Source organism: Heloderma suspectum, chromosome 6 (genome assembly GCF_057233095.1).
Source record: "Heloderma suspectum isolate Gila_16-S chromosome 6, 16-S_ref, whole genome shotgun sequence".
Taxonomy (NCBI): Eukaryota; Metazoa; Chordata; class Lepidosauria; order Squamata; family Helodermatidae; genus Heloderma; species Heloderma suspectum.
The window spans coordinates 41351780-41377016 of NC_139463.1; the positions used below are offsets into that span (position 1 = coordinate 41351780).

Here is a 25237-nt window from a genome sequence, read left to right on the forward strand (position 1 = left end):
AAACACAGACAAAGGGATTCTTTTCAAAGCTTTATTCTTCTTTTACAACTTAACAACTCTACAGGTAGCAACTAGATCTGAGCAGCAGCATCCCTATGCCCTAAGTTGGAACAGTTGGTCCCCGTTTGAAAGGCAATTACTGGCAGACCCCTGAATATAAGAACTAGGGAGAATCCCTCCCCTTTTCCCTTGGATCCTCTGAGCGCAACCGTTCTTTGAGCGCAAACTGGGCACTACGCCTCCTTTCCGCGCCCTCCATTTGGCGCCGCTCTCTGTGTCTGCGCCGCGCATCCACCAAGTCTGCTATCTGTGCTGGGTCACTCCCTGGACTGCTTTCTAAACTAGGAATGTGGGTGGGAGGAATCTCCGTCAGCTGTTGGTCCTGGGAAAGAGGGGCGCGCTCCTCTCCCAGGAGCGACTGCTCTTCCTCAGCATCAGAACTTCTCTGGGATTCTATGGGCTCAGTGTCCACCCTGACACCATGTTCAGAAGCATCATATGCCACAAGTTCTATATAATTGCTTGTTCTTATTCTACCCAACCTGGCGCCTTCCAAATATTGTGGACTTCAGCTCCCCTCAGCATCAGGCAACCTGGCTGGGTATTGTAATCCAAAACATCTAGAGGGCACCTGGTTGGGGAAGGCTGCTTTAGGAGTATAAAGCAGCCTTTCTGTTCCTGAAGTTGTTTTATATATAACTTGGTTTGCTCATAAAACTATCATTATATTTCAAAACGTTTAAAAGTAAACTCAGTAAATTAGTAATTATTGCCTGAATAAACTATACTTTTACATTTAATTAATGTAAACATGATAATTTTATGAGCCAACCGAGATATACATAACATACTTTAGGTTCCTATTTAATATCTGACCAGAGGGAACATCAGCAAGTAGTCCCTGAAACATTTGAATCATCCTAGAAGCAGGAAGAACTGGAAGTGGAGGAATACTGGTGTACAGCATCTGTTCCTATTTGTAAGGAAGTTTAGGGAAATTCCTAAACCTCTTCCTGTTTGTAGGGTGGAGCTCAGGGAAATCTGATTGGAAGAAAAGCTATTGAGATTTTATTTAGCCAGGAAAGATTTAGCTTAGGAATGGTAAGAAATCTCAACTAATTATTTGAAGAGTAATATTTTATTCACTCTTGCAAATAATTTCCATTAATGAACATCTTATTTTTTTGTTCATTTTGAGAAGCTGTCATAAGAACCAGGTTACTGAGTTTCTTTTAGGTAAAGGGTTTATTCTAGTTGCAGCAGTTAAAAAGTTTTATAAAGCTTGAGGCAGCATTTCCTAGTGGTGAAGTCTCATTGAGAACTTTATTAAAAACTGTGACAATGAGTTCTATAGACACAAGCCTCAAAATTCATTTTTAAAAAGAAACATAGGTGGGATAACCCACATGCTGTTCCGTCACATCTAGTGACAGTAGCTAGATAACCTACAGTATTTTTTTTTTCATATGAGGGTTTTAGATTAGAACTAGATTAATTGACTGCTACAACATCTAACCAGAACAAGCTCAGAAACAGGACTCTAAACGAAAACTCTCAAGAATGCACATTTACTGTCAAGAATGCACAATGGTGACTATTCAGATGTTGGGAAACTGAACATCTATCAGTAAAATATACCCTAGGACAGTAATTTTAATAAGGAATGAAAAAAATAACTATGCTGGGAATCTTATACAGAGGATAAAAAAAATTGCCTCCACGGCATCATTATTTCTAGACATTTTACATGTCTAGTCTTTCTATAAAAGTGTTCTTATTACATAGCTTTTAGAAATCATTTTGGGGGAGTAAAGGCTGTGTAACAATATATAAACACTTTGTCTTAAATTCTAAAAGAAAATATTTCATAATCCAAAGCTGTTCAGTTTTTCCAGTTTTGGGGGGGGACCCCCAAATTTGGAACCCCCAAATTTTCTGTTTGTTTTCTGGGCCTTCTCATCTCTAGCCCAGGCAGTTGCCCGGCACAATGCCATGTTATATTTTTGAACTTGTAGGCCAGCTTTAAGCCTGAGTAGACTGTACGTTGGAGACCTGTGAGCAGTTGTACCTGACTGCAGCCTGCAGTGTGAGGTCAAGGTCTTTGAGTTCAGTCAGTGGCTTGAGCTAGGAGCTGAAATGCAGCATGAAGGGAGATGCTGCATTGTTGACCAGGCAGAAGGCCAGGCACCTAATATTTATACTGGGGTTGGCCAATCCAGTGACTTTATACTCCTTACTAATGTCAGGGGCTGATGTTAGGAACATAGGAAGCTGCCTTATACTGAGTCAGGCCATTGGTCCGCATAGCCAGTATTGTCAACACTGACTGACAACGGCTCCTCAGAGTTTCAGGCAGGATTCTTCCCTACCTCCTGCGCAATATAGAAATTTCATAAACATAACAATATCGATATTTCATAAACATAACAATATCGATATTTCATAAACATAACAATATCGATATTTCATAAACATAACAATATCGATATTTCATAAACATAACAATATAGATAATTTATAAATATCTATATTGTTATGTGAGAAGCAATCTGGAGGTGGTGAAACCTGTGCCAGCATTTGGCTAATGGCTATACTACATGCTACATTAAATGCGTGGCGTGCAGCTTATCCTAACTCTCTCTTTTTTTACTTTAGTGGAAGCGTGCAGGGCATCTTCTGCATTTCTCTCCACCTTCTAGCAGAGCAGGCACCACATTAAGTCGTGGTGGTAATGAAGATGTGATACGCTCTTATGAAGCCAGGGAGGTGCTGCTGCTTGTCTTTTTTTTCCCATGGGGTTCGCTGAAGGAGATTGGCACAAATATTTCACACTCTTAACCAAGCTCCCTCTGCACAGGAAAAGGCGTCATTACCTCAGATCGTGCTCAGAGATCTAGTGAGAGGAGGAGATAGTTGCACCCACAGCCTTCGTGCACATTCCAGAGCACGCTGTGTTTGAGCTTGTGCAGTTAGAAAGTGCTTACCAATCTCCACCCATTACTTTGGCTGCAGAATTATGACTGGGGTGTCCTTCTGAACTTGCTGGCTTCCCATCGCTCTCTCTCCAGACCTTTTCTTTACTCCCATGTCCTCCCTTTGGAGGTTTTCTCATGCCTATGATGATGTCTGTGGGCTGTGTAAACCTTCCTGTACCCTCGGAGCATACTTAGACACAAGGCTCTAGCAAGGGAAGGGCAGAGGGGAGCGTGGATTTCCCCTAAATTCTCCGTTTTCAGTTAAATGAGCAAACGAAAAGGTAAGTCTCTCTGGCACTTTTACTTTCAGAGGAACAAGGAGAGGAAAAGATGTGTGGGCAGGCAGTGTTCTGTGTTCTACCTAGTTTTGTCGTAAGATGTAAAAGTACTGGCCTGTAGTTGCAAAGGCATGGGCATGGTTGACAGGCCCTTCCGACCTTTTTTAAAAAACAACGTATTTTTATTTTATTGAAACTATTTAATAAATATATTGTTGTGTTTAGGTTCTTTCTGTTTTTTGCATTGGCTTCCACTGTGCCCCCCTCAGTGTTCTCACAGCTTTGTCATAGCTTTCCCCAGCCTGGTGGCCTCCAGATGTGTTGGACAGCAACTGCCATCATTCTGAGCCTGCATGGCCCCTAGCTGGTGTATTGAAAACAGTCGCCCCAGTTATAGGGTCATAATTTACTTATACATTATTCACTCATACCTTTCTCTTATGCTAGTACAGACCTTACAGCTTTTACCTGGAGAAGACGAAACTGTGCCCTCCTCCTCTAACGCCTTCTGTTAATATGAATGCATCTGCCTTGGGAGCATGTTTGGGACTAGCTGCATTGCAGCAGCTGGAGGGAGGTCCTCATTTTAAAATATCGTTTAGTTTCTTGCCACTGTTGGCTCCACTACCATGGTGCTCTTGGGCAAGACAGCCTCGGTGGCATCCCTTCGCCTGGAAAGGGGTGCAGCATGCAAACACTGTCATATATGAAACTGAGAAGAGGCCCATGCCCCACTCAGGGAGGGAGGCAGAAATTTTGACTGTAATACTTGTGTCTGTCGATTATGTGGCCACATCCTTTCTCATACATGTTTCTCAGGTTATCTTTAAAAAAGGAAAAAGAAACAAAAAGAAACCCTTTTTATTTATAGTTGGCAAGTTTTGCCTTGGGAACAAAACCAAGAGTATCAATTTTTAATTCTTCTGTTTAATCAAGCATCTTCTTTTCACAGTTGCAAAATATTTTTACATATGAACTGCTTTTGTGGTAAGCCCAGCTGCATTCATGGCTTCATAGCACACCTTCTCCCCTCCCCGCCAAAGTATTTTATAAATATCTGTATTGTTATGTGAGAAGCAATCTGGAGGTGGTGAAACCTGTGCCAGCTTTTGGCTAATGCCTATACTACATGCTACATTAAATGTGTGTCATGCAGCTTATCCTAACTCTCTTTTTACTTTAGTGCAAGAGTGCAGGGCCCTGGTGTGGATCAGGACCACTGCATGCAGGTAGGGGGCTTAAACCTTCCTACCCAGCCACTTTCCTCTCTTAAATCCCCCCCCCGGGAGGGACTAAAGAAAGGGGTCGAAACACCCCTGACGGGTCCACCCCCAAAGTCCACACGTTGAGCATGGATGTCAGCCAAGAAAGCAATTCCTCATGCGTAGGTGGCCCATTGCAGATGTTCAGTCAACGGTGAGTGGGGTGGGACTGGACCACCATATGGTGGTGTCTTATTTCCCCCCTGGGTGTTGAGGCTGAGCTGGGGCCTAGTGAGTCAGTAGCTGAAGGTACAACAGAGGGCCATGTCAAGCCAGAGTCCACAAACAGTCCTAGTCACATCCAGAGTAGCAAATAGCAAAGTCAGGCAGTATAGACAAAAGGGGCTATGCAGAGAGAGTAGTCAAATCCAGGCCAAGGTCACGTACAGACCAGGATCCTCAGGCAGGTAGCAAGCTGGAGCCAGAGTCAAACATAGACATTGATCCCAGCAGCTTCGGTAAGCTTCTACTGGGCTTTTTATCCTACAGCTTCTAGAGTCCAGCTACAGTTGGTCACTTCGATTGCAGAGAGTCCTCCTCATGAGGATGTCGCTCTAGTCATGAGGAGCTCCTTTCCTTCTGAGTAGACCTCTGCTGCAACCTGGCCCTTCATTGAGGTTCTCTGAGTTGGGTCTGCCTCTTCTGGCATCGTCGCTCCCTGGGACTTGGGGGATGCTCAGCCTCCTCTTGGGTCTCAGCAGGCTCCTCCATGGGCTTTGTCCCTGTCATGGTACAGGCCCTGGCAGGGCCTGGACACGGTCCTCCACTGGGGCTCTAGCTCTTCCTCCTCAGAGTCTTCCGATGGGGGCATGGCACATGACCCCATTTCCTTTTAATCATGTGGACCACAGAACACTTCCTTGTGGTACTGGCTGCACATTGCAGGGGAAGATCAAGCTTGTCCTCTATTACTGATGGTTACAGCGATGTCTGTCCGCTATTACTGATATTCTCATGAGGACACTCTCATACAGACATAAGTTCCATTTGAAAAAAACAGTGCCCCAATTAGGGGTGTGCGAAATCACCCCCATCCAGGTTCTCCAGACTCCCGCCCAGCCCCTGGCCCTGATCGCTGGTCCCCGAACCGTGCTCGAGCCCCTCCCCGCACTCACCCCAGCGGCCTCGTTGAGCTCTGTGGTCGCCATTTTTTAAAAAAATAAATAAATGCGGAAATGTGCATTTTTTCAGAAATGCGCATTTTCGTGCATACCCAAATATGCACATTCTCAAAAAATGTGCATTTTTGCATACACGAATATGCGCATTCACAAATATGCACATTTTTGCGATCGCCATTTTATTTCTCAAAAAATGGTGACCGTGAAGCTTGACACGGCCACCAGGGTGAGTGCAGGCCATTCACCAAGCGTAGGCAGGGGGTGAGCAGGGGCTTGGTGAATGGGCTTCAGGAATGTGGGCAGGGGGGGTTCCACCAGATTCCCGGACTGAATCGGGCGCCTGCACCAACATTAGCCCCAATATAACCAAACAAGTATCTCACTTACCCACTAGTAATGTCCACCTACCTACCCTTGAAAGAGCGAGGTAAAGGCATGAAAACAAGGGGGCAAACGCAGTAAATAAATAAATACATGTAAGTACACTATGCAGATACTATCTGTGTGAGCTACAAACATGATGATACTGATGAGCATTGAGAGTGCAGCTTCTTCACAGCCATACCCAACTGCAACACTGGACTGAGTACAAGAGTTGGGCACAGCCATCTTGATAGATATCAAGTTTATATGCTATAAAAGGGATAATGTAGTATCAGAGATCTGCTGCTGTCCAAACCCAGCCTCCCAGTTGTTTAGACTAGGGAGCAAGCCCAACCCAGAAGCTTTTATGGGGGTGAAGGAGCAAAAGGAGGTTTTCTTGGCTGGTGTCCCTGCAATTACACAGTTGGGTGGTGGCACACAGGCCCAATCCTCACCCAGTGTCCGCCATGTCACCGGTTCAAGACCTGTTGAGGACTCAAGTCCTGACGCTAGCCAAAGATGTGGCTGGTTATTTCAAATCAACTTGCGATCACTGCTTCTCTCTGCCTGCTCTGTCCCAGTTTTTCTTCCTTTATTTAATTTATTTGATCAATTTATATACTGCTTACCATATCTAAAATCTGTCTGTCTGTCTGTCTGTCTGTCTGTCTGTCTATCTATCTATCTATCTATCTATCTATCTATCTATCTATCAATCTATCCATCCATCCATCCATCCATCCATCCATCCATCCATGTGGTTAACAAAATCAAAAATTAAAAACATCATAATACCAAAGCTCATCACTTAAAGTGTTTAAAATAGGTACGCAGATCACCTGATCACAGCCTTCCCCACTATTGTGGGTTGTGCTAGATTTCTGTTTACCCCCAAAGTAGGCAATCTTTTGGGTCCATGGGCACATTTGGGAATTTGAGAAACTGTTGTGGGCACCACCACAAAATGGGTGCCATAGGAGGTGTGGCTATTCACAAAGGACAAGTAACCTGCCCCAAAGGCTGAGTACAAGGCAGAGATGAGGGCTGAGCCCCAGTACACTAAGCAACTCATTTGAACCATCACTTTTCAACGTCAACAAAAACCTAAAGGCAAGCTGTTTTTCTCCCCCACCCTCTGCCTGCCAACTCATACTCACATCTCTTACTCTCACAGGAGTCCCTTTTTCTCCCCCCGCTTTTTCTTGGTGACTGGGTGCACTGAAAAGGCAAGCCCACAGCTGCCCACCATCTTCATTTCCGAAGAATGCCTCTGGGCCACACGTGGAGCCCAGACTCCATGTGTGGCCCAGAGGCATTCATGGGAAACGAAGATGGCAGCAGCTGAAGGCCCTCACTTTGCTTTGAAGCAATCCCAGCAGCAGATAAGAAAACTTCTTAATAAAAAGGGGGGGGCATCCTGACGGGCACCAAGAGAGGTGTCTGGGGTCACACTTGTGCCTGTGGGTACCACATTGCCTACCCCTGATTTACACTATATTAATTTTTAAATTTGCATCTATGCATATCATAGAATCATAGAATAGTAGGGTTGGAAGGGGCCTATAAGACCATTGAGCCCAACCCCCTGCTCAATGCAGGAATCCAAGTCGGAGCACCCGTGACAGATGGCTGTCCAGCCTCGTCTTGAACGCCTCCAGTGTGGGGGAGCCCACCACCTCCCTAGGGAATTGCTTCCATTGTCGTATTGCTCTGGCAGTCAGGAAGTTTTTCCTGCTGTTCAGCCGGAATCTGGCTTCCTGTCACTTGAGCCCATTATTCCGTGTCCTGCACTCTGGGATGAACGAGAAGAGATCCTGGCCTTCCTCTCTGTGACAACCTTTCAAGGACTTGAAGAGCGCTATCATGTCTCCCCTCAGTCTTCTCTTCTCAAGGCTAAACATGCTCAGTTCTTTCAGTCTCTCTTCATAGGGCTTTGTTTCCAGTCCCCTGATCGTCTTTGTTTATATAAATGAGCATATGTAAAACAGTGTCCTCTTCTTTTTGGTGACGCATTTCCTCTTGTATGCCGATGTGTAACTTCCAGATGGAGGGCTTTTATTGCTACCAGTCAAAAGACTTGGTGCATCTACGCCATCTTTTGCTCCCTAACAGATTTTTTGTGGAAACAGCAGGGCGATGGTACGATTAAAGCCTCATTTGGAGGCATCCTTACTGGCTGCATTAATTCTGTAGGAGCCATGCAGATTTCCTTGGTGGATGAGTTATTGGGGTTTCCCTGAAGGCAGAAAGTCTGAAAAACCCAGCACTGGGGTAAAAATTCCAGTTGTTGCATTGTTTGGGAAAACAAATGTGACTAATTCACATTTGCCCTGAGCTTTTGTGGTGGCTTCCTAGTAACCCTTTCAAAGTTTCCCTTTAGCAAGGGGGTTCTTTGTGATATTTCTCAGGGACTTGCCCTCTCTTAGCAATAGGTGAGGATGGGGTTCGTTGTGGTTTGGGAAGGAGAGGGTGATTCCTTGGTTGGAACAGGGTTTTAAGAACAAGAGGGTAGGCCACATGAACTGGTTATTTATTAAAATTATTTTTAGACTCCCCTTCCCCTCAGGGATACCAGGGAGATATGTAATAGCCATAAGAAAAACGCATCATAATAACACTACATTACAATAAAACAGAGGAAGCTAAAAGCAACCATACCAAACAGTACACTGGTCTTAAAATGACTGGGCAAGTAAATAGATTTTGACCTGGGGCCAGTTGTACTCCTGGGGGCGGGGGGCATTCCAAAGTTGAGGTGCCATCACAGAGAAGGTGCTGTCTCGTGTTGTCACATGGCAAATTTCTTCTGGCAAGGGTACATGGGGAGACATAGGGCTTACCTCATTCTGTTGTCGTAACAGCCCTATGAGGTACCTTAGGGCTGACAGATAATGACTTTGTCAAGGCCACTGACTAAGTTTCATGATAAACAGAGATTAGGATTTAGGCCTCCTGAGTCCCAAGTTGAACACAGTATGCCACAGTGCCTCTTTTAGATCCCAGGCAACTGGACAGCAGAAGCTTTCTGTTGATGGAGGATGTCTTTCTCCCTTTTCAGTTCTCATCATGTCATAAATAACTAAGATAACTATGGGCTTCATGACACGGAGCTTTTATCCTGCGATTGAGATTGCTCCTTCACGGAAGTTTGCGGGCTCTTTACACAACGCTGTGACCCTGCCGTGACCCTCCTGCACTAAATGCCCTTTGTTCCGTTTTTAAATAGATCGCAGATAATAAGTTATCAAATTACCCTGTTGTGTTCCGCTTGGCTTCCTTCCATGAGAAGAGTTAAAGCGGCAAGAAGAGGAGCAAGATCTATGAAAGATAATGGAAGACTCAGATACGGGGAGAAGGCGGGGGAAAGGGGAGGGGGGAAAGGAAGCGCATGAAAAAAGGAGTCATCATGATCCTGCCCTTAAAATGGAAGCAGAAAGCCCCGTTTTAAATGCAGGATTTTAGGCTGATGTAGAAATGCCCTATGGGCAGGTGGACTATTGATTGATTGATTTGGTTTGTACTTCCCCTTTCTACCAAGAAAAATATTACTCACGTTGGCTAGCTATAAATGTTATGGGCTAGTAACTTCAAAGCATCGGCAATCTATCTGAGGTGGCCGCTTTCTTGTAAGGCCGCTTCTGCCTATAGAATTCAGTTCTTGGATTGTCACATGTGCCAATTAGACAGTTCTAATGTCAAGGGCATTTCCAAATCCAAATTAGCGTGAAATTATCTTTACACCCATGCAGTGCACATTTGTTTTACTCGCGGAGTTTTGCTATATGTACACTCACTGGGAAGCTGCCTGTGGCTTTCGTGTGTGTGTGTGTGTGCATGTGTGTGCGTGTGTGAGAGAGAGAGAGAGAGAAACCTAAGTGTAAATACAGTAAAACCCAAACAAAACCCAAGTGTACAATGGGCACACATTAATCGTCTCCATGTTGTGTGAACTTTGTTCAAAGGCATATTTGAAATACGTTGCATGTCAGTTATTGGACACGTGGGCTACATAGAGTGGGGGTGCAGTACTTCTGACTTGCGGGTCACATCCATCTCGCCTGCAGTTCCAATCTTTCCCTCGGAGTTTCCTGGCTTTTCTGTATTTTTTATCTCAGTCTAAAAGGCTGAAATGCCTCTCCTAAGGCTTAGTTACCAGCAGGAAAAGCTTTAAGCTAAAGTATGTTGGTATTTTTGGTATTTGGCCCTGCCCCTTTTGTCTTTGGCCCTTCCTACCAATGGAATACAGCCCCCGAGAGCTTCTCTGAAATGGAATTTGGCCTGCGGACTGAGAGAGGTTCAACACCACTGGCTTAGAGAGTAGGCCTGTACAACTTGTAACCCACCAAACTCAGCACAGACGTTTACCAGCTATGGATCATGGCTTTCTAGATGTTTGACAACCCCTCTGGGTTTTTGTTTCATTTTGTTTGTCCTGGGCAAGCATTGTGTTGTTGTAGGAGGCTGGTTCAGCACCGATGGGGTTGCAAAATGTGCAGAGCGGCTCTGGAGCCATAGGAAGGAATGGTCTTTACATGAGGTCGTTGTGTATGCCAAAGATCGGAGTCTCATCTGTACGTGTCTGTGATTTGCAGGGGGATGCTAGAAGGAGCCCGGAATGCCTTATGTGGATCGTCAGAACCGAATCTGTGGGTTCCTGGACATCGAGGACAATGAAGCCTGTGGAAAGTTCCTGCGAAGATATTTCATCCTGGATACCCAGGCCAACAGCCTTCTGTGGTACATGGACAATCCCCAGGTGAAACTTTCCTCTCAGGAGCAGGCTCAGTCTGTAGGAAAAGCCTAATTTGTCTGTTCCCATGTTCTTTTTCCCCAGAGGCAGACTCAGTTCACATCTAGACATAATGGCATACCCTGGGCTGCCATGGAAAGTGGCAGCTCCTCTCTGACATCTCTGAAATCCATCAAATTTAAATTATTCATTATATTTTTAGACGGGGCCAGCCCTACCATTAGGCTGAGTGAGGCCGCTGCCTCAGGCAGCAGATTTTGGGTGCCATGAAAGTGCAGTTAGTGATTTAATCTGCTGTTACTGTGTTTTTACTGCCAGGGATGGGGAGAGGTGTTTGTGGGATTTTTTTTTGTCTCGTGTGCCAAAATAACCTTGCTACTCTTCGGTACTATGCTTCTTGACTTGGGGTTGGTGCCATTTTTTACTCTGCTTCAGACAACAGAATGCCTTGGGCTGGCCTTGTTTTTAGATTTACATACAAGTCAACAAATACAAGACAGACAGAAAGACAGAATGAGATTGTGCTTACCGGAGAGGTGATTCAGTTAACCAAATTAGATGGGTTTCATGTTATTTCAGCATTACCAGTGGGACTGAAGCCAAACTAGATATGATATTAATTGCTTGAAGACAATTGACATGCATGTTTTTTTAAAATATCAGTAGCCCCTGAGGATGGGTGCAGGACAGACAGAAGCAGGATCGGGCCCATGACGTGCACGGAGGTAGATTTAACCCTTTCCCTCCCCCCTGGTCCCTATGAAAATCCCCCCAGCCCAGCAAATTGCTGTGACCTCAGAATGGAAGCTCCCATTGGAACCTGCTTGGGCAGCTAGCTAACTTTTTTTCTTTTAAACCAATGCCATGTATGTCAATTGCTTTCATAGAATTAAAGTCCTGCCTAATTTAGACCTAAATCCCCCCTAAAATATACACTGAAAAATTGGTAGCTGACACACCACCACCTGGGCTGAAGGGTGTTAGGGCTCTTAATTGTCATGGGGGAGAGGTCTAACCAGAGTACCGACTTAAACTCTGCCAGCTTCCAACCTATAACTACCCACTTCCCTGAGGACTACACTTTTGTAGAGCAAAGGCATTAATGTGGGGGTGAGATACGGCTAGCTAGAATACTTGAGATCAAGTTCCCTTAACCGAGGAACTAGACTTATTGACAAACACCAAGAGCATATGACTGCAATCCAGGAAATATAAGCAGCACAACATTGGTTCTAATTTCTAGGATGTGCCCTAGCTGATCTAATAGGCAGGTAAGTTGTATCTGATGTGGACGTGGTTCATCCCTGGCTCCATGCTCGGAAGAGCAGTGAGGAGTGGGGGGAAAGGGGGCATTCTTGGGGGAGGGGACAGTGGAAGCGCTGCTACGATGCTTCCTATGCGCCATCCGGCCCCCCTCCCGCTCCAAGGTGCCCCAGCTAGAGTGCCGAAATCGGCCGTGTAGCCGCAAATGTACTGCATTGGATAGTCGGTCACCTCTGAGTTCAGAGGCGGCTGACTATCCCCATAGGATTGCGCCCTAAATAAAATAAATATCAGGAGGGGCAGGAAGCCTGGCAGTCATATGGGTATCCATGGGAGCCACGTTGGAGACTCCAGGTCTACACTAAAGAGTTTAACTGGTTTAATAGAGAGAGCTGCAGTGACCGTAGTTTGGGCTGAGAAGGCGGGATTTAGGGATTCTAACAGAGGAGTCTCCACACCTTCACTGAACCGCAATGCCCAGCATTCTCAGGGGAAGTCCAGGATCAGCTCCAGTTTAGAGGGGGGCCCTGGCAAAGAGCCTTGTGGCGGATTCCCCGCTGCCCACGTCATCGGGCCCCCAGCTGTCTTGCTCCCCCAGCCATGGACTTACGTGGTAGCAAGATCTGTATCTGGGAAGCAATGTGCTGTTTTGATTTTCTCACAATCAATGGTAGGTGCTCCAGGGCATTGTGGGAAAATCAAAATGGCGGGCAGCTTCACAGCCACTGCCACCAGATCTCCTGGGGGTCACGAGTGCAGGCAGGCAGGCAAGCCAAGCATCTGCATGGGTGGGCCCTGGCAGCTGCTTGAATATATTAGGCTCTGCTGCCAGCCCTGGAAAAGTCCATACAGTAAGTGGATATAAAATGGATCTAAGTCATCCTTTAGCAGATCAACAGATGATGCATACTCCAGGGACTGAGAGAGCTTCCCCTTGTGGGTGTAGCATTGTGGCTCAGAGACTGAGTCACAAATCAGGAAGTCCCTGGTTCGAATTTCGCCTCTGCCACAAATTCACTAGGTAGCCTTGGGCAAGTCACTCTCTCCTAGCCTCAGTCCCACCCCACATGCGATATGGGGGATAATAGTACAGATATCTTTATGCAGTTGTTATAAGGATTACAGATACAGAATGTGTGCAAAGGGAACACTTGAAAGAACTATACAAATATGTATTATATAATAATAAGAATAATTAATAACAGTGTTATCCACAAAGGGACTTAAGTTTTTCATGGGATGTGATGCTGGCATCTGGTAGCCTGAGTGCAGCTGTGCTCTTATTGGTGTGATGCTCTGCATCCCAGCTCTCTCTTTCCTGGCATACTGTGGTGTTGGTGATCTGGATGATTCTACTTTGGGGGCAGATGATGTGTAGAGGATCTTCCACAGAGCAAGATGGTTGAACCTTCTGGTCATTTCCAGAGTGAGGTTATGTGGTGATTATACTGTGGCTGCCACTTTTCTGCCCCCCCCCCCCCCCGAGGGTATCCTAACCATGAGTCCCTGCTGTCCTCAGGTCTGGATGTTGCTGCCAGCCATGAAACCAAAATGTTCATCCTTCCCTACCAGACCAACGTGAAGCTTAGCTTCATGTGTCCAAAGAGGAAATCTGACCCAGTCTTTGCTCTGACTCATATCATGCCTTCCTCTGTCTGAGCATCTTGGAAGGGAAACTGCAGCAGATCCTTTTGTCTGGGAAACCCCCACTCTGTGGGCAGCTGCGCTAAGCCAGCTGTAATCTGAACAGAATGGGAGCCTATTTGCAGAAGACGGTGCACATGCAAGATTACACTCTGAACTGGTTCACACAACACAACAGCCCATGGGCTAAACAACCCATGGACTCTTGGGAGGAGCAGGAGAGAGCTGAGCCCATCACATCTACTTTCATTCAGCAACCCATGATCAGCTCCTTTGTATGTTGCTCAGTGTGATGTGCGAACTCAGACCACTGGGTTGTTTAGGGGCTAAACAACCCAGCAGTTAACCCAACCAGATTGATTCAGTATTTAGGGTGCCTCCAGATGAAGCTTTTATTCTGCAATTACCCTGCCTCATTCACAGACTTTTATGGGTTGTGGGACAGGCATCATCGTCTTCCACTTGTATCCTCCCATGTTTCCCCACTGCTGCTTCTGTCTTTTTTGTTTTTTCTTATCCCAAACAAGTCAGTTAAGGAGGCAAAGACAGAATACCTGCAGAACACCTTTCAAGGGGTAGTGCTAGGAGTTGTCTGGAAGCACCCTGGATTTATCCATCTGGAGTAACTGCCACCATCTTGATTCAGTACTTACCTGTTTGGTAAACATTTCAGGAAGTCCTATCAGCCCAATAGAGAATTCAAAAACAACAGTAGGGAAATGCCTTGATTAGGAACAGATGAAAGGACGCAGAGTAGTGAGCTTCCAAGTTCCCTACAGCTCTTCTTCAGGATGGTGTTAAAGCAGGTGGGGGAAGATGGGGAATATCCTAAAGCAGCCTTCCCCAACATGGCGTCCTCCAGATACGTTGGACTACAACTCCCATAATCCCCCAGCCAGGATTATGGGAGTTGTAGTTCAACACATCTGGAGGGCACCATTGGGGAAGGCTGTCCTAAGGTGTTAATCTTAGACTAAAATCTAGGGTAAGTCCTATTTAGAGTAGACCCATTGAAATGAATGGGACGTAAGTGAGTCATCACTCAAATCCCATTCATTTCATTGGGTCTTCTCTAAGTAGGACTTATGTGGGATTTTACCCTTAAGATGGAATGCAGTAGGCCATGTTATGAAGACTTAATTAGGTGAGACCGTGCTGGCTACAAAAGCTAATTTAGGTTGTACCAAGAACTACTGGGATAAAAAGCATCATCGTGGCAGTTCCCTCTGGATATTATAACTCCTGATACTTATATTTTCAAAGTAGAAATGGCCATCAGTGGTGCAACTAGGTAATTTTAGACTTAATGCTCTTAAACCCCCCCCCCTTTTAGATGGCCATGTGAAGTATAGCGTGTGTGTGTGGGGTGGGGGTGCATAATTAGTACCAGAGACTCTGCAAAAGTCCATGAATGTGTGAAAGCAGTAAAAAAGTAACTGAGCCAGATCCTCCGCCTCTCAATTTTATCATCCTGACCACTAGGCATCACTACTTATAAATAAGCCAGGGGAGAGTTCGGCCGTTTGTTGGTGGCTTCCTGATTGATTGATTGATTGATTGACTTTTTAATGTATTTCAGAACCTGGCTGTAGGGGCAAAAGCAGTTGGATCTTTGCAGCTGACCTACATCTCTAAGGTAAGCTCAAGGTGGAGATAGGATTGCCAAGTAAGTGGTTAGGCCTGATGGTTTCCCACAAGCTTCTGGCCCTCATGGCTTTTTTTTTTTGGGGGGGGGGTTAAACCATCCACTTCTTTGCCTCATAACAAAGTGAGCACATAACAGTCAGAGAAAAAGCTCAGTGTGGGTGGATAGATTATTTAAGGCCCCTGGATCCAGACTGTGTCATTTCAGTACGGGGTCTTAAGTACATCAACCGTGGTGAATAAGTATTCAGCATCAGTAGTGAAGACATCCATAGCCTGACACAAAACACCACTGTGGCCATTGGAGTAAGTCTGTTTCAGACTGACCAGCCAAGCCTAGTGATTCATACATCCTTTTGGCACAGGCATCAACTAGGGGAGGTTTCATTTCTAGGAGGTGGGAAGAAGAAGGAAGAGCTATATCCTGCTGTGGGGGCAGACAGAATCCTGGCTCTGTGCAGTGTAGAGGCCAGGGCCAAGCACCCAGGTGGGCATTTTGAAAACTTCAGCTTTATCCATTTATTAAAACCCAAGTTTCTAGTCCTTTGGATTGCAGAGCTTGCAGTTGAGTGGCAGTGCCCAGTAAAGGCTCAGCAACTCCATTCATTGTGATATTTCTATATACATCAGTACTTCGCCCTATCACCGTCATTGTATTTCCACTCAGAATGCCTGAAGGTTCGCAGATTGCCGTTTAATTATGTCATATCTTCAAATTAAGTTTATGGAAAGGAAGGCTAGTGCAGGTTCTCACTTTTAAGATTTATTTATTTATTTAAAACATTTCTTGGCCACCTTTCAGGGCAGACACCCTCCCAAGGCAGCTTACAGCAATAAAATACATAAAAACAGTTAAAATATTAAAAGTGTTTAAAAACCACAATAAAAGCCAACAGTAAAAACAGCAACAATGGTATTGACAATAACAGCAATAATAGCAGTCATATCAAGAGAAGGCCACAGTGAAATAATATGTTTTCAAGGCCTTCAAGGGCTTCTGACGGAGCATGGCAGCCCTTCGATGGCAACTTGTTCCAAAAGTGTGGGGCCACTGTAGAGAAGGCCCTCTCTAGAGATAAAGAAGATAAAGACTGGAGAGCTGCTGTCACGTAGTGCAGGGGTCTTACTGGCAGTAAGAGCTTTAGGCTACAATATGCAGGTATAATTAAGACATGTGTGACTGTGGCCAGATCAGACATCTGTAGGAACGGGTGCTGGCTGCTGCTAAAGCCTGGGCATCCAGGTTCAAGGCTGACTCCGGAAGTCCACCCAAACTACAAGCGTGAGCCTAGGTTGAACCTTATCCTTCACTCAGCCATGAAGCTCACTGGGTGACCTTGGGCCAACTATTCTAAGGGAGCAATCCTGTCAGTTGTGCCCTCGATGATAAGAAGCCCCTGAACACTTGGGGCTTCCAGTCATCCAGTGCAGGGCGGAAGGAGCAGAGGAAATGATCTTCACCTCTCAGTCCTCCCACCCTGCGTTTTTTGCTCGATGGGCTTTTTTTTGCCCGTCCAGCACCGGTGTATCGGAGGGGGGTGGAAGGAGCTTAGGCCTCTGGATAGCTCTTATTCTGGCCTCTTGGTCTCCTCCCCTCCCCGCCCACTGAAACACCCCCTTTTCCCCCTTTCCAAGGTTGCTTTGCTGACCTCGGAAGCCAGCCACCACGGCTCTTTCCATGCTGGCTGTGAGGGGGTGGGCTGGTGGTGATGGAGAATCTCTGACTCCCCCTTCCGAGGTCGGAGCATTGTCTCCAGCCTTGGAGGGGGGAATCCCCAGTATCCTCTGGCCCTTCAGACAATGTTTTGGGGCCATAGGATTGCTCCCTAAGCCAGACTTCTCCACCCTGGCCATGTTGGCTGGGAACGATGGAAGTAGCAGCCCCGCACATCTCAAGGGCAGCAGATGGAAGAAGGCGGATGCAGGGTCCTTGTGGGGATAACAGGTGGGGTGGGAGGGCCATGTACACCACCCCAAGCTCTGAAGGAGGAAGGGCGGGGTAACCAATAACGTATAACAAAGCGTAGCGAATAAAAAATAAATGAAAGATAGCAAGCAGCAATTACAGGAGGGGGAGGCGCTAGGTCACTGGGCCTATCCCTTTTTGCCGAGTTACTTGTCCAGCAACTCCAGCTAGCTTTACCTTCTCATCATGTTTCTAAACTGTTTTAATTGCAGTAAAACAATTTACTGCAATTAAAGGGTTAACCCTTTCCTAAATGGGGCAGATGCTGGGCTGGCTGGGAGGCAGGCAGCTTTGTGGGCAATGGATTGTTCTCCACCCTGTGTACGTAGATTAAACTGGACTTAGTTGCTTCCTGCTGAATACAGAATTCTGGCTGGAACCTTGGAAGCTGTAGGGCTGAGTTCTTCCCTGGATTTTGTACGGTGTGGCTCTTCCCTTTAGCATGATTCCCCCCTCCCTCCCAAGGTTCCCATGTCTTTAATAGCAGCATGATAAGCAGAAATTTAACAGGTGCAGCCTTTCCTCCTCTTTTGTGCCGAGGGAGGTTTCAGCTGCTGAATGTCTGCCTGCCACACACCTAAAAGTGCAAGAACCCTGTCCCCCTCTTCAAAATTATGTATGTATGTATGTATTTATTACATTTCTATACCGCCCCATAGCTGAAACTCTCTGGGTGGTTTGCAAAGATTAAAAACATAAAACATACAATATGCAAAATATGAAAACATTAAAAAACCCAGACAGTATACGCAAAGGCAATGTAGATCTAAAAACAACTTTGAGCGATCAGCCAAACCATAAAACAAACCCAGGATCAATTAAAACTCATCACATGCTGCCAAGTGCCTGGGAAAAGAGAAAAATCTCAACCTGGTGCCGAAAAGATAATGTTGGCGCAAGGCAGGCCTCGTCAGGGAGGTCATTCCGAAATGTTGGCAACTTACCTCTGCAACAGAATTACTCGGGCTACATCACTGGCATCTCATGTCCATCAACTCTTCCCTTGCAGGTCAGTGTGGCTACCCCAAAACAAAAGCCTAAAACACCTTTCTGTTTTGGTAAGTATGAGTCATTGGGAAGGAGGGTAGGGCTGGTTAACACACACATGTATATCCTATGATTATTGTGGTTTTGAAAATTAGCAGCTGGCTCCTGAACTGACTGCTTTGGGAAGTGTGGTGTTTGAGGAAACATTGGAAGATGTGTGGCTTCTGACCTGTGATGGCTCGTTCACACATGCAAGATCACTTGATGTTTCTTGCAGTCATTAAATGGTGAATGTGGAATTGTGAATTGCCCTACCTTACATAGATGTTCAAGAATGATGGTATAAACATAATAATTCAAATAATTCATAGAATCATAGGGTTGGAAGGGGCCTACAAGACCATCGAGTCCAACTCCCTGCTCAATGCAGGAAGCCTGATTCCTAGGCGGTCTCCCGTCCAAGTACTAACCAGGGCTGACCCTGCTTAGCTTCCGAGATCAGTTGAGATCAGGCACATCCAGCCCTTATTGAAGTTGTTTTGCTCAAGTGTCCACAAAATCACTCTATTGCTATTTCTTGCGAGCAGAGGAGAGCTAATGCTATGTCAGTTAGATGACTTGGGATAGGAGTTTGTGAATCGGTTTCGTTCCATGGCTTGAAGGGCTGTGTTCAGATGATCCTCCAAACCATGGGCTTAATTTGTTACTTCCTGTTTGAATCAAAGCATTGTTTGCAGCTGCATCTGAACTAGCGAACAATGTTTTCGAGTGATCCTTCCAAAACAGGAAGTAATGAAGTCCCATGTCTGAGAAGGGAGGAGGGGGACACGGGGCCTCATTCATGAGGCTTCAAACCATGGTAGTCTGGAAGTGGATTCAGGCTCTCCTCCCCCACCCCAACCCAGCACTTTGCCATAGACTTGTTCCAGGATCTTGGTTCCCTCATTTGTAAGCCCAGCTTCCAACCACTGGAAATTGTACCCAGCCGCACCTCTGACTGCTGAGATTTCAGCAGGCTTTTCCCCAGACACTCCCAAGCATATCTTTATAACCATAAGGCACAGGGTGGGTATCCTCTTTCAGGCCAAGGGCTGAATTCAGTTTCAGAGAAGCTTTTGGGGGCCACATTCCAGTAATGGGTGGAGGCAAAGGCAAATGGACCAGGGCCAAAATACAAAACATACCAGCATATTTTAGCTTAGCTCTTACTGGCAGTAACTAAGCCTTAGGAGAGGCATTTCTGCCTTTTACAATGGGAGAAAAACAGCACAAAAGCTGGGATATCACCAAATGATTGGTAGTTGGGGAAAGGGGCGGATCCAGGGGAAGGGGGAGGGGCCTGGGGATCCCTGGAGGGCCAGATTGGGACCACAGTAGGGCCAGATTTGGCTCCCTGGCCTGAGGTTCCCCACTCCGCCATAAGGTCTAGAAACATGCTTTACCCAAGACATTTAGAAAGCAGAATTCTGTATCCTGTATCATGTGCTGCACCCTTTCTGCCTGTCTGTAAAATATACACTGCCCTGACCATATTAAGTACTGAGTACTTTTGGGTATAAAACTCATACAGTGCACCAGCCTTGTCTCTAAGCACTAGCCTGGTAGCCATGGGTGACAAGGAATGGCATGCAGGTGAGTGAGAAATGTGGCAGGCTGCTGCAGGAGGGTCAGAGCTCTTTGACCTTCCTTTGCCAGCCCCAGCAGGCTAATTTCTTTTTTGCAGGCTAGTAACATGTGTGGGCTTACTGACAAAGTTGTAGTATGCTTGCATTTCAAGTCCCCAACCACATTCCCTGCCAATTTTGATTTTCACCAAGTCAGGAATGTTAATCCGGCCTTGCCGGCCCCAAAGAAGTGCTCATGATGCGATGAACATTTTTTTTAAAAAAATGCCGTGAAATGTCAGTATCACTCTCTCTAATAGTGAACTCAGGGGGTGAGTGCCGACAGTCATGGAGCCAAAATTGGGCCACTGAGAAATAAGAGGGAGGTATCAGTATGTTTGGCAGAACCCCAAGGTGTGCAGAAGTACATTTAAAAATAAATTAAACATCCAAATCTAAAAGAGCAACACCCCCCCTGCAAAAAAACACAGCCCAGTGATGACTGAGTATGCTCAGTAGCCACGGAATGTTGAGTTTCAGTTGGAAAAGAAAAATGGAAAACTGGGGAGCAGAGATAGAATGGCTTGCTTGAGCCCCTAACAGCTTATACTATCCTGGAGGCTACACTGTTAGCAGAATAGGTGCACAATGCTTTTTGAGTGGTAGCGCTATGAGCCCATCATCTAGAAGCACCCAGTGGCTAAGGGCAGTGATAAGATCGAAATCTGGATGGGTTCCAAGAGAGGGCAAATGCCCTCCAGAAATGAATACTTTTCATCAGTGTTGGGGACCGTAAGAAGAGGACAGATAAAAGAAAGTCCTTCTTCACACAGCTGCATAGTTAAACTATGGAACTCGCTACCACAGGATGTAGTGATGGCCACCCATTTGGATGGCTTTAAAAGGGGGTTGGACAGATTCCTGGAGGAAAAGGCTATCCATGGCTACTAGTCTTGATTGATGGCTAGGTGGTACCTCCAGTACCAGAGGCAGTGAGCCTATGCTCACCAGTTGCTGGGGCACATCGGTGGGAGGGTGCTGTTGCGCTCATGCCCTGCTTGTGGGTTTCTGGTTGACAGCTGGTTGGCCACTGTGTGAACAGAATGCTGGATTAGATGGATCCTTGGTCTGATCCAGCATGGCTCTTCTTATGTTCTTATGTTGGTGGACTGCAGCTTCCATCAGCCCTAGCCTATGCCAGTAGTGAGGTATGACAGGAGTTGTAGTCCAACAACATCTGGAGGGCCCCACATTCTCCATCTCTGCTTTTCATCGACATATAGCAGGGGTGTTGAATCTCAGGCCAAATCTGGCCCACCTAGCGTTCCAATCCAGCCAGATGGGGACTGCCAGATGGCCTCACCCCACTGCTTTCCCCCTGACTACTGATCGTTTGGTGGTTTCCCAGCTTTTGCATGTTTTTTCCCCCATTCTAAAAGGCTGAAATGCCTCTACTAAAGCTTAGTTACTGGCAGTAAGAGCTTTAAGCTACAGTATGCTGGTATTTTTGGCCCCACCCCTTTTGCCTTTGGCTCCCACCCACCACTGGAACACAGCCCCTGAGAACTTCTCTGAAATGGAATTCAGACCTCGGGCTGAAAGAATTTCAACACCCCTGACATATAGAAAGTAAAAACAGAGCTGACCTGGTGAGCCTTCCTGGGTAAGTAATTCTATGACTTGGGGTGCCACCACCGAGAAGGCCCTAAATCTTGCAGTCATCTGCTGGACCTCAGATGGTGGAGGTACTTGTAGCAGGATCTTCTTGGAGGATCCCAGCCTGAGGCAGCAGCAGGGAGGAGATACAGGGGGAGGGTTTATTTCTGGAGGCTGAGATGTTGCTGCAGAGATCAAACGTCGTCATTCCCTTAAACGATGCTGAATTCTGACACTGATCTCTGTGTCCGCAGTTATCAATGCGTTGTCTCGGCGCTATGTCTTGCAAGCCAATGACCAAAGGGATCTGCAGGACTGGGTGGAGGCACTAAATCGGGCCAGCAAGATTACGGTAGGTTTGCCCTGTGTGTAGCTTTCAAGCTCCATGGGAAGAGATGGAGCTTCACTCCTTGGGGTGGAGCCTCACTCCTATCTAACACTGTCCCAGTGGGAAAGAAGTGGCTTGATTCTCCTTGATGCTGCATATATCCTAGAGCTGGTCTCCTTTTATTTCACTTTGAGATTTCAGTCAAATTTGGTGAGGGGGCATTTTGACTAAAACCCTGAAATTAAACGGAAGGAGATGGGTGAAACAACTTAGGGGAGAGGGGACTTACAATTCCAGCAAGGGGGAGGGGCTTCTTGACTGCTCATCCCCTGCTTTTTTATTCTTTTATTAATTCTTCTTTACTTTTTAAAGGAAAGGCAGCGGGGACGGGGGAGGAGAAGCCCCTTCCTCTTCCCTGAAACAATTTTAGGTATTGAATTGCAACCTCAAAATAGTTTCCAAAACCAATTTGATCTTCACTAGAGACTTGAGCGGTTTTGTTGTTTCTTTTTCGATCGGTGTTCCAGCTCTTAATAAACCATACAATGTAGAACAGCCTTTCCCAACCTCATGCCCTGATATAGACCTGATGGACGAAAATTCCCATCATCTCTGGCCATTGGCCATGCTGTTGGGAGTTGAAATCCAGAACATCTGTAGGGCACCAGGTTGGGGAAAGCTGGTCAGTATAGGCCAGGCCAGCATACTGTTTCCCATAGTGACCAGCCAGAGCTCATCCTGGGTCAGTTTGGCCATCTGTGTGGACTCTGTATTGTGTGAAAAGTTTGCTGCCACTGCAAATACACCTGCCTTTCTATGGCGTATGCATGGATTTCTGGCAGGGGTGGGCAACTTGTGGCCTTCCAGGTGTTTTGAGCTACATCTCCCATCAGCCTTAGCCAGCACAGCTAATGGTGAGGGCTGCTGGAAGTTATAGGCCAAAATATCTGGAGGGCCAGAAGTTGCCCACCCCTGTTTTACGGAATATGAACACCCTCCCCCCCCCCCCGCCAATTCATGACATGGACATAATAAAAACAAAAGTTGCTTCCCTGTTTAGTGCTATTTTTCAAGCATTAGCCACACTTTGGGGTAATCACCTAGAACTAGATGTGTCTGAACTGACTCCTTTGGGGGGACAAAAACAATAGCTTCTTTCTTTTAAAGGGAGAGATCTACGTGGGATTTGAACTTCTCACCCAAAATGTAGGAACGCCTTGTATTTAGAGGCCAGCTGAGATGGGCGTGTTTCCTTCCCTCAGTGGCTGATGGGCCTCCGCCACATCACATGGCGTCTGTGGGAGAAGGACGCCTTTCTGTTTGTGCCAATTGCCCTGTAGTATTCAGAGGGTGGGCGGTTTGCGCCACTACAAACACTGGTGGCTGGGAGATCAAATGCCCCTACCTGCTGGCTCTGATGTTCCTCTTGCCGCATATGCCACAGTTTCCAGAGCCTGGGTTACACTAGGCCTATTTCCAAGTTGCAGCTGGAATTATCTAAGTCAAGCAACTCCCCCCACCCCCCCCAGCTCTGTTCCAAGGAGCCCTGTGGTTCTTTGGAAACATGCCAGCAGCTCCCCAATTGAGAAGATCTGCAGGGGCAGACAAGCTTTACCCCAAGACACAGCTTGTCTGCTTTTAGCCGTCTTTCCCTGTGTTGGGTGCAGGGTAGACCTTGATTGCTCCACTAGGCAGGACAAGGGTGGGCAACGGGGTCTGGTGGAGCAGTGGGTTGAGAGATGCAAGGTGCTTCCGGGCGAGGTTTTTATTGTGCAATTGCCCTGCCTCATTCACGGAATTTTGCAGAGGATCCGGATGACGTCGTCTTTCATTTGTAACTTCCCCCCCGCCCCCCAGTGTTTTCTCACTGTTTCTTCTGAGGGAAAGATGTAACGGCTGCGCAGTCCCTTTTGACTGGTAGCGCTAGCCGCCCTCCATCTGGAAGTGCCCATAGTGCAGGGGGGAGGAACTTGTGACCCTCCAGACGTCGTTGGACTCTAGCTCCCATTAGCCCCAGCTAGTATGGCCAATGTTCAGGGATGATGGGGGTGGTAGTCCAACAACATCTGTAGGGCCACAGGTTCCCCATTCCCCTGCTCCTTTCCCATTGGAGCATTTCAAGCATGGGTCGCCAAATTGTGGCAAGAACACACATACAAGCGGCACAGGCAGTTCGAGCTTGTGGCATTTGGGGGCAGGCACTCAAAGCCCCATGGCACAGCCTTCCCAGCTCAGAAGTTTAGAGGCAACCCCCCGCCCCCTGCCCCCAAGGACAAGAGGCACTATCTCACTCTTGTGGTTGTTGTACCCACTAAGGATTTCAGCACCGAGGCTGTGGCGCACTGGTTAAAAAGCTTGGTCACTGGGGCTTTAAATGAAGTGTTGACTTGACAGCAAACTTAACGGATGCCTGACTTCCCCATGCTTACCCACTCTGTAACATAAACGTGCTCCTTCTGAAACAGGAAGCCGTACTCTATTACATGCCTATTTCCTGTTTCCCTGGCCATGAGGGCTGGCGACTTCTCCCTTGAGTTGACCAAGTTTGGCTTTTGAGAATTGCTTGCTGTTTTGGAACGTGAGTGATTATCCTGAGAAATGAATCTGGAAGGCGGCCTTTTAGATTCTTCAAGTCAATATAGGGCTGATTCACACACTGTGGGTTTGTGGTTTTTTAGATGAACATCTAAAAATATATTAATACATTTTAGATGTACAGCTGAATACTTACGCATTAACAAGAAGTGGAGATAAATTTGTGTTTGCAAAAAGGAGAGAAGGACAGACAGGTGAGGAAGATGTCAGGACCTGCCTCACCTGGACTTCCCCCACCACCACCCCCGCCTGCCCCCACAGGGCCATCCACCATCAACAGCTCTGTGGGAAGAATTCCAGGAGAAAGAGAGAGGTGGATGAGGATGACACCAGACACCTACTCCTCTTCCAGCTGGGTGCTCCCTGCCCCAAGACCATTTTGCCACCAACTGCACTGTGGGAATGATCCTGACTATTTTTAAAATGTTAATATTTATTGTGATGTTATTATTTTTATTTTACTTATAAGCTGCCTTGGTAGGATTTGTAACCAGAAATATGACATATACATAATTGTAATTTTAAAAAAACACATGAATGTTATACACATACACTCAGTAAGGGGTCAGAATTGCCATGTTAATTGACAAATCTATAATTCACACAAAGGCCCTCAGAGCTTGAACAGCTTTTAACATCCTCCCACCCCTCCAATAGAACAGTTTTGGTGGGGGGGGGGATGTTTGTTTAGTGATAAAAGCCATCACGTGTCATCTTGACTGTATGCAACGCTAGCCACCAGCTGCCATTGTGGGAATGCAGCATTTTTATAAATGCAAGCATATTTGTTTATTTAGCACC

The 25237-nt window shown here is 46.4% G+C and overlaps 1 protein-coding gene across 3 annotated transcripts in view; it reads left to right on the forward strand.

The window, feature by feature from the left end:
* Positions 1-25237, forward strand: part of PLEKHA2 (pleckstrin homology domain containing A2) — an 81528-nt gene that overhangs the window by 20777 nt on the left and 35514 nt on the right. For 2 of the 3 annotated variants that reach the window (XM_084804053.1, XM_084804054.1), the window contains exons 2-5: positions 10592-10755; positions 15236-15292; positions 18276-18324; positions 21768-21865. In XM_084804053.1, the coding sequence (XP_084660179.1) occupies positions 10615-10755; positions 15236-15292; positions 18276-18324; positions 21768-21865 (345 nt within the window). In that variant the 5' untranslated portion in view covers positions 10592-10614. Of the gene's footprint in view, positions 1-2895; positions 3257-10591; positions 10756-15235; positions 15293-18275; positions 18325-21767; positions 21866-25237 lie in introns of those variants that run through there. The other variant, XM_084804055.1, reaches the window with a different exon arrangement.